The sequence below is a fragment of the Lonchura striata genome, chromosome 16, assembly GCF_046129695.1.
Source record: "Lonchura striata isolate bLonStr1 chromosome 16, bLonStr1.mat, whole genome shotgun sequence".
Taxonomy (NCBI): domain Eukaryota; kingdom Metazoa; phylum Chordata; class Aves; order Passeriformes; family Estrildidae; genus Lonchura; species Lonchura striata.
In genome coordinates this window covers 8,065,772-8,075,428 of record NC_134618.1, presented here as the reverse complement: position 1 = coordinate 8,075,428, position 9,657 = coordinate 8,065,772, and the positions used below count along the sequence as shown (strand labels likewise).

Genomic DNA, 9,657 nt, shown 5'->3' with positions numbered 1-9,657 from the left:
AATGCAGGTAGCATTGCTCCAGGTGAATGAAATTCAACACTTAAATTAGGCTTTGTAGTAAGTGTTTAATGTAGATGAGAGGGCTCTTTGTGCTGACACTGTCACTTCATGAACTTTTTCCAGTCAGTTCAAAGTTAACAAATGCTAAGGTCTGTTAGTCGAGAAGTTTGATTTGAAGGGGGGATAAAAAATTCACAGTGAATAATATTATCAATCTGAATAATCTGTGAATCTGAATATAAACAAAAATTAACATTGTCAGTTATTCCTTAAGATAATAAACTCAAATTTCTATTTAGTCAATAATAAATGCATGGGAGAAAGTAAAGAACAGGAAAAATGTATACTTTTTTACATTTATATTTTGAGGTGGAGAGGCTGAGGTGGAATGAAAGAGTATCAAGAAAGGGGAAAATAATTTCTTGCCGTTACTGTGGCCAAAAAAAAAAAAAGTAATTTTAGATTTAAATATATATGAGTTACGTATCTAATACCTACACAAAGGCTGAATCTCACCACACATAAAGTCTGGCCACAAAAGGTATTTTCTGTGGTAGGGAGCTTTAGAAAAACATTTGGCAGCTTCACGGTCACATTCACATGCCATTTTTTGACATTTATCTTCTAGCGAGTCTGAAAAAAAACACAGTAAATTTGATATTAGTCTGAAGAAATTAAAAATCCCAAATGGAATACCAAGAATTGCTCCCTCATGTTCCCTATTTGCAGTACAAATGCCTTACATTTCAAGTGCAATAAGAACTGTGCTGAGCTTTGGTAAGACTAAGAACCTGTGGAATAGCCAGCCAGATAAAGACTTCAATACCCTTCTAGTTTTTTAATGAAGGAACTCTGATAACTGATCTCTCTTTAGAAAGTGGTATGAGATCCTCCCTGCCTTCCCTCTTGCTCTAGTGAAACTTCACTTTGGGAAGATAGTCCATTCCATACCCTTTATAATCTACTATAGGATATAGCATTAAAAATAATATATGGGATATACACATGGCATGCAAAGGTGTTCCATGTCCAGCCTAAACTGCCCACCTTTTTTGTTTAAGGCGTTCAGTAAGAAGTTAAAGTGTGTGATAAAATCCATGTCTTGTCCTGTTTGTTTTATAATTATAGTGTTGTAACTTAACAGATTTCCTGGCATGAGTGTTCCTTCTTGGCATGAACATTTTCTTCTACAGCACTGTATTTTGGGTTCAGTGTGCCAGCCTGGAAGTGTGTGGTTTTTTTCTCTCTGTAACTGTCTGTAAACTGAAGAATCCTTAATTACATTTTGTCTGAGTGTTTACCATTTTAAAAGCTTAGCCAAATCACTGCTTGAGATTTGTCCAGGAGCAGAACAAGTGTTCAGTTTTGTGAATGAACTCAAATTCTGCCATGAAATTGAAGTGTTCTTAATGTGTATGTGTTTATGCTGCAACTAGCTGCCCTAAGAGCTACTCAATAGCACAGGTAGCATGAACAACATGATAGGATAAAAAATCAAAACACAGTAACTGAGAACTATTCCTTCTTCTGTTCTTCTTCTGGTATTGCTCCAGAGTTTATCTCATCTGTGCTATGCCAGGGACTTGGTTTCCTGACACCATGCTTGCTATCTTGGCCAGTATTTTGAATATTGTCAGGAGCAAAATCTTTACAGCCAAGTAAGGGTGGACTGTAACGTGATTAATCAGTGTGAGAAGATGTTTTGACCATCTGGGGCAGGGGAAGAAGTGAGCAAGTAGAGATTCTGAACAAGGTAGACACTTTGGCAAAGTAAAGATTGAATATGAAGAAGGAAGGGAAGCAATGTCCAAACTTCCATTTGTTTTCAGGTCAGGCAAATTCTAAATTGAGTATAAAAGGAGAGGGTTTTGTGTCCTCTGTAAATGGCCAACTGTTTATTTTAAACCATAGTAGTCAGAAACTCAGACTTCATTTAAACAAGTTTATGTAACAGTTTTTGCATTTCTGTAGTACAAATAATAACCAATTTTTAAGCTCATTTGCATTCTAGGTAGAAGCATAAAATTATATGCAAATTAACTGAGCATCTGATTTTTAAAAACAAAACAAGCAAACAAAATCCCAAACAGCACACAAACAAAAAAAAAAAAAAACCAACATAAAACCGTGACATCAACAAGAAAAAACCCTGTAAATACTGGGGGCTTTTGAGAAGCTATTGTTTCAATGAGTTTTCGAGTGTATTGGAAAGCATTTGCTAAAACTCTGGGAGTTGTGAACAAATAATGCAAAAGAAATCTGCTTTTTCCTGTTAACCATTTTTTGGGTTTTTTCTTTGTGATTTCTTTGTCCTTCCCTTACTTCAGCATGGCAAGTGTATTTTGGAACAATCAAACAAAATTTATCTGGATGTGGTCAGCAGTCTGTTGCAGTTTGTACATTTGTGTTATGTAAAAATATTCAAATAAAGATTTGTTAATTTAACTTCCAGAAATAAACATACTCATAAAATATTTTATTACCTCATTGTTTGAAACTGTAACCTGTAATTATGAATTCATTAATAAATTGCAGCCATCAGTGCAACTGATCAGGGATAAATATGCCAAAAACATGCCCATTGTAAACTTTCAAATAGTGGGAAATATTTTCTGCTAAGTAGGGAAAAGCTCTTTTTAAACTGTTACCATTTTCTTGTCTCCTGTTGGTACTTGCTCTCCAGCTGGAGACTTGCAGGGAGTAACATAACTTGGGTTCCTCAGCATATGTAAATGCTGAGTAAAAGGATGATTGTGGTTGTGTTTTCTGAAAAGGTAATAGATGCTTCTAGCTCACAGTTTTGTTTGCTTATAACAGTCAGAGGGAGGATTAAGAAGTGGAAACTACATCAACTGCAGTTGATTGGTTTAGCTGTGCTTTCTGAAGGCACAGTGTATCCTGGCAAAAAAAAGTCACTAAAGGAAGATGGTAAAATAATAATTTTACAGTTAATTAAGAAAATACCTTTCTAATGAGATAATTAGTAGAATTAAGAAACAACCAAACAAATAACCCAACACCAAAAAGCTCCCAAGTGCTCACTCACCACACACAGCAGAATTGTCTTTGCATTCCCAGTGGTAACTTTCAGTCTTTGGCTGGCAACCTGCTTGTTCTGCCCTCCCATAGCAGCAGTCATGGTGGAAGCAGCACCTGAGAGGAACAGAAACAGATGGTGATTTATGGTCACACAGTGGGGTGGGGTTTATCAGTGGATTACTACAGCTGTGGAATAATAAAACAGTCAACATCAGTGAGTGTACAAGCATTAACTGCTCAGGAACCAAACCAGGGTAATTGTTTAATAGATCACCTGGAAAAAAAGACTACTTTTTCATGTAATAAGTGATGAAAAAAATGTCTGATTGAGCTAATTAAACCTTCAGAGCATTCTCAGTTATATGTGAGTATGCTTTTCTCCTAGCCCCTTCCACAAAATGAACTGTTAGCTCATTATCATCAGAAAATTTAAAGTTGCTCAAAAGTACTGTTTCAAAATTGTTATTGTCATAATTGGCACAAAGAATTTTTAGGTTTTCTATGACATTGTGAAACTGAACTGTACAGGTAAGAATTAATGACATTTTAATGCTTAAAAAAGGCATTAAAATATGCTGGTGTAGTGTCTCTGGTGTGGAATCATTGCAAGCCCAGCACAAGCAAGTAGAGGAGGTAACAAGGACCTGAAATTGGGTAGCTTGTAAGTTCTTGCTGCAAACCAAGTACATCCTTTCTTTTTGACCTGTTGGAAGAACTGGGTGTATCCACAAAGTATTCATTTATTTGTTCCTTTATTCATTCATTCAGTTTGCTCCTGGCAGACTAAAACCATCAGATTACAGTAGGTAGATGGTGTTCAGGTTGCCTGAGGAACTTAGGTCTGCAATAGGAAAAGTTAATGGTGTGAGCTTTCACTTTTCAATTACTGTTTTTCCTGTGCTTATTAAGTAATTACTTGGTCATTTCCTACAAATCATTATGTAAAGATTCTGTGGTACATAACAGTTGACCAACATAGCTCAGTAACTCCAATTCATGCATAGAAATTAAAAAAACCAAACCATGCAACAACCCAAAATCATCTTGTCAGTTAATGTTCAATTATAAGTTGCATTGACTGATGATCATCAGTATGCTGTGATTTAGTACTAAATGGAAAGGTTTGGGTTTTAGATTTATTTTTCAGCAGGTTGAATATTGCATAATTCTTATGTATTATTTTGAATACTAATAACATGGAAGATAGTAAAATCAAAATATTTTTGTTGCCTTTGTTTTTTAATTTTTACTTTAGATAGCTTCAATGACCTTTAAAGCTTCTCCAACAAGACTAGTTATTTAGCTCTTTGCTGAAATGCAACAGCAAAGGAACTCAGTTGTACTGTGAATACTGTACTAATGCAATGAGAATTTGAATTAAAGGCAAGATTTTGTAGATCTACAGCAACACAATTTGAATGCCTCAGAGTTTCTTAGCAATCTGAGCTGTGTTTAAACTCGCTTCCCTCTCTCAAATAGGCCTAATTTCTATTTTAGTCCTTTTATTTGTCATGTGCATTCAGCACTTAATTATTCAGATAAGTAGTTACTCTCACCAGTCTACTCTGTCCTTGGGCCATCCTTTTCCTCCCAGGCCACAGTAGCATCCATAGCGCAGGTAGGCAAAGGGAGAGCGCCCTGTGGTGCATCTGATGGCTCCGGCCAATTCCAGAATTCCTCTTCGATTTCTCAAACGGGCTTCCCCAAAAGTGCCTTTATAAACTGTGGACAAAAAACTATTATTGAATCCAACATGTGAATATAAAATAGTTGGGATTGTTTGGGTTTTTTAAAGCATTGATAAATGACTGGACTTGAAATTAATCCAGGTTTATTTTTGACACTTTGGGGCCACGCTGCTTGACCCAGTCCCTCTGTCCTCAGTCCATAGTGAGCAGAATACTGAACCCTGAGAACAGCTGCAGTGGTTTCCTGTGGAGGCAGTGTACAATGGCACACCAGTCATTTCCAGTCTTCCAGCTGGTGAGGGCCAGTGTGTGTTCTGGGGCCCAGGCCCACCCAGTTGCTAAGATTAGCTGCCTCGGGGTTGCAGTGCTTTCTCTTTAACATAACGTACAATTTTGCCCATATTATTTTGTAGAATGTAGTGCTTTACATTGGAAGAAAAAGGTCCTTTATGATAGGGTTTTGGTTTTCCTCATTTTTAGACAAAGCAGCCAAATAATTAGTGGGGATGGTGTGGTGGATGTAAGGCAGAGAAACAGATGGGTGCTTGGAGTTTTTTCCAGGGAAATTAGAAAAGTGGGGTTTGGTTATTTTCCTGTTTACTTTTGTTTGGGGTTATTGTTTTGAAGTGATTATCACTATTATTTCTCCAGAACAAAATTTACTTTAGGAACTATATTTTAACAATCCTATATCAGTACTAAAGCAAGAGGTTTCAAGCAGCAGAAAACTGTTGAGACTCTGGGCGATATTTTTAGGGGTTCATGTCATGCTGAGAGAGTGAACTAACACACTGGAGACCCTGATGGTAATGGGCAGCCTCTCCTTGCAGTGCAGGCTCCAAGCTATTCACAGCAAATTTTGAGAAGCTGAATGACTCAAAACAAATTCATTTTAGAAGGCTTCTGATTAGAGTTTCTTATTAATTAAACTAATTACTTATTTTGGTATGAGGAGAACAGTTTATAAACCTAAACTCCAGTACTGGTTACAGATTCCAAAAGGCATTAAGATTTAATAACTCATAATACCTGTGATGGAGACAGCAGAAAAAAAAATAGACTTCATTGTTGAAGGCTTTGATGGTTACTTTCCTACAAAATAACTATATTATTATGCAGTTTTTATATAATCTGCATAAGTACATAATCTATTATAATAGCATAATAGAGTAATCTTTTGTAATAGATTATATCATAATAGATTATATGATTCACTATAATCAGTTAATGGAAAATCTGACAGAAAAAATACCTGTCCCAGCACAGTTGAGTAACTTGAAATGTGTGGGATGCTGGTGAACTCTGGCACTTGTAATGTCATGAAACAGTGGGATTTAAACACCTCATGAAATCACCTCAGTAAGAAATTCTATTGGTTTGTGTGTGAGAATGGTAAAAAAAAAACTCAGGAAGAACCATGAGGCAGCATCACTTTCCTGACTGGTGACCACTCCCAGATCTTGTCTCTTTAGCTTTTTGGGCATGTGATCTAGAGGCAGAAGTGTTGAAACAAGGGTGTTTAAACTTGCACATGCAGCTTTGGCCATTGATTAAAAGCAATCATATCCTGAGGAATTAAGAAAAACTTCCTTGCCATGTAATCAATTGCAGTTTCATTGCAAAACTGCTGAGTTGGCACTAAACTTCCTTGCTAAGGCAGTGAACAATATCTGTTGTGCATGGCTCCTGTTCCAGAACATCTCCTGTACGTTCAGTGTGAAATTTTGGTTCTGGCTAGCAGAAGCATCCATTTGGTTATAAACAGATTGGTGTTATGATAGCACTGAGAGTACAAGTTCAGTAAATTCTGAGCTAAAACCCTGCAATAAGGCTGCAGCATTACAAGTGACAGCTGGTTATGCTCTTCAAGGTCAGTAATGGCTACTCTTGTAGACAGCCAGTAATATCTGGAGGAACCATGGTTAATGGCAGAGCTGTGTTTGCTCTGCATGACCTTGGGGATTCTGAAAAAGTGAAGAATTTATTCATTGTGTCTCAGTTCCTGGTAACTGGGGAAGGATGGTATAGGAGAGATACAAGTCATGAAGAAGAAAATAAGAATTTCCAAATCATATTCCTTGTTTCATCAGAGAATTGTTTGCTAACCTGGGACAATTCCCAGTCCCTTGATTTAAATCCATGACAAGTAGAAGTGATGAACTTTCTGATGAACTCTCTGACCTGAGGAGCTCAAGTATAATATGCTATGTGTCTTAAAGAAAAGGACATAAACTTTTTGTCCTTGTAATATATTTGTGTTACAGCATCTGTATATTCAGTTGTAAACCAGCATGGCATAGATACTCTGAATATGATACTCTGTCACAGCAGCTTTATGAGTTAACAAAAGCAATAAAATATCATCTGAGAATGCACAGAGCTATGGAAACAATCAGAGTATCAATATGTTGATGATAATCATAGCATATGCTGTTTTGTGGGTTTAAAAAGAGTTTTTAAGCCATTCTTTTAAAGACTGAGGGTACGGAAATGGGATATCTGTATGTAGTCATAGTGCTCCAGTAGTTCAGAACTTGAAACTTGGGAATAAGAGACTTTCTGATGCATTTCCAAGATCTTGCAAAAAATAACTGTATGCCTTATAGAAACCTTACTTTTTGCTTAGATATTTTTTACCTCTTGTTTCCTAAGCCATCAGGAATGGCCTTTTTCACCTCATTTTATTGCCCAGACAACTTACATGCTATCTCCACAAACTCTGGTCACATGTAAATTTTTTGAAAAGTTAAATTTGCCTGTTTTGATACTTTGGACCAGTTGGGAAAGAGGTGAATTGCATTTCCCGTGCTCCTCACTGCCCACGGAGTGGGTGACTGAGGTGCCTGACTCAGAGCTATCTGAGCACAGCCAGGCTCTCTGTAATGAGCACTCCAAGCTGGCAGAAACAGTGATTTCATTGCTTTCCTTAATGTTCTTCTGAGGTTTGTCCCATGCAAAGGGTCAGGTCTGAAGGATGATAAAAATGCAGAAGGAATCTGAGGTCAGGAAGAAGAATTGGGGCAGGGAGCTTGGTGGGCCCTAAGTTGGCCTCATTATGCAAGCACCTTACCTTATGGGCTTTAAATCACAGGACTTCCTTTCCCCAGACCCTGCTCCATTCTGTGCCCAGAATCTGTTCTAGGAATTAATTGAGGCTCTTTTCTTTAGGATCCTGCTATTTGCAAGATTTGGTGTGGTGAATTTACAAACTGTGTAGGAATGCATTAAAAAACCTGCAAGACAATCTTTTACTTAAGGCAGATGATTGGTATTCTGGAAGATAGGATTTTATCCTTACATCTGTCACAAAGGTTCAGCATGAGGTTAATTTAATCACTTTAAAACAATACCTATTGATGTTTACAAATAGTAGGCCCCAACCTGCTGAATATCCTGGGGTTGGAGTACCAAGCTACCATAGCACTCAGTAAGAACCAGGTTTTGAGTAGTTGGAGTTCCACATAATTTTATGTAGTTGTAAGTTAAATTGGGTCCTACCATGTCACCATGGGAACCTAAAATTAGAGGATGCTTTTTTGTGTCAGCCCACATACCTATCTGAAAAAGAGGGATGATACACTTTCAGAGAAATTAGTATAATCAGATACTGTACTGATGAATACCTCAGAAAACCTATGAGGAAACAGACTGTGAATTGTTACAACCAGTCTTTAACACTGATTAATAAATAGGATGTAGGAGACAAAAAAATAATTAAATATTTTTGAAGTGACTAATTGGCTGTGTGAAGGTGTGAGGCAGGGGTCCTTTAATTACATTCTCACATCATAACTCATTCATGAAGACTGATTCATTTTTTAGAATAGCCCAGTTAGGGTTTTGTAGGCGATCTCAGTCCTAGCAATTCCTGCTTCTGAACTGCTTAGTAACTCAAGTGCTCCGTGACAGCTCACTCCAATACCCAGAGAAGAGCAGGGGTAAAGCTACTGGCTTGATAGAAAGATTGTTATTTCACGTGCAAGCTGCTGTTCATTTGAAACACGGAATTTTGTTAGCGGAGCTGAACATTACGGATGAACTTTACAGAAGTAATGTGCGCCACTCCAGCGCCGCTGCCGTGTGCAGGTGCGGTCTGAGCACCGGCCGGGCTGTCGGGGCAGCTCCAGCAGCGGCAAATCGGGGTTCCCGTGGGCGAGTCCCACCCAGCTGTGTCCGAGCGCTGGCCACCTGTAACGGGGACTGCTCTCCGGCGTGGGAGCACAGGCACCTCCCGTGAGGGTTTCTCCTGACACTCCTTTCTCTACCCCTCTTCCCACCTGCCAAGCCCCGTCCGGCCGCGTCGGGGCAAGGGAGCGCGCCCAGCAGAGCCCGCGGAGGCGCCTGCCGGGAAGGACCGCGCGGGTGGCGGCCCGGCCCGGGGCCCCGCTCTACTCACCGGCCGCCGGCAGCAGCAGCAGCAGCAGCAGCGGGGGCAGCGGCGCCATGGGCAGCGGCGGGCGGGGCCGCGGGTCCCGGCAGCGGCGCTGTGCTCGGCAGCGGAGTGTGTAGGTGTGAGCCGCAGCCCGGCGTGCCGGCTATAAAAGGCTGCTTTCTGCCCCGAGCCGGGTCCCCCGGAGCCCGGGTCCAGGCTGTGCTGTCCATCTGGCCAGAAGGGAGGAGCTGCCGCTGGAAGAGCCGGCGACAGCTGGGACCTGTCAGTCGGGCAGCGGAGCGCGGTGCAGGCACAGGGTCACACCCCGCAGGTCTGTGATGGGGGCCGCCTCTCCGCTCCCCCACACCTTCCTGCTCTGGCAGCTGTATTTTCTTTCTGAATTACAGCAGTTCCTAGGTAATTTAATCTAGATCTGCAGAGGAAAGCAGGAACTGTGTTGTAAGTTAGTCTAGTGGTTAATTATAACCAGTGCTGAAGACGTGCTCTATCTGGAGTCTGCATCAGCCAGATTTCATCTACTGATTGCTCCTTTCCTTG

At 39.8% G+C, this 9,657-nt stretch overlaps 1 protein-coding gene across 1 annotated transcript; it reads right to left on the bottom strand.

The window, feature by feature from the left end:
• Positions 1-45: 45 nt before the first annotated feature.
• Positions 46-9,327, bottom strand: PLA2G10 (phospholipase A2 group X). The gene is made up of 4 exons (XM_021538003.3): positions 9,124-9,327; positions 4,596-4,761; positions 3,047-3,153; positions 46-633 (listed from the first exon to the last, which is right to left on the bottom strand). The coding sequence occupies exons 1-4, from the start codon at positions 9,170-9,172 to the stop codon at positions 488-490; spliced, it is 468 nt and encodes a 155-aa protein (XP_021393678.1). The 5' UTR covers positions 9,173-9,327; the 3' UTR covers positions 46-487.
• Between the last annotated feature and the right edge of the window lie 330 nt (positions 9,328-9,657).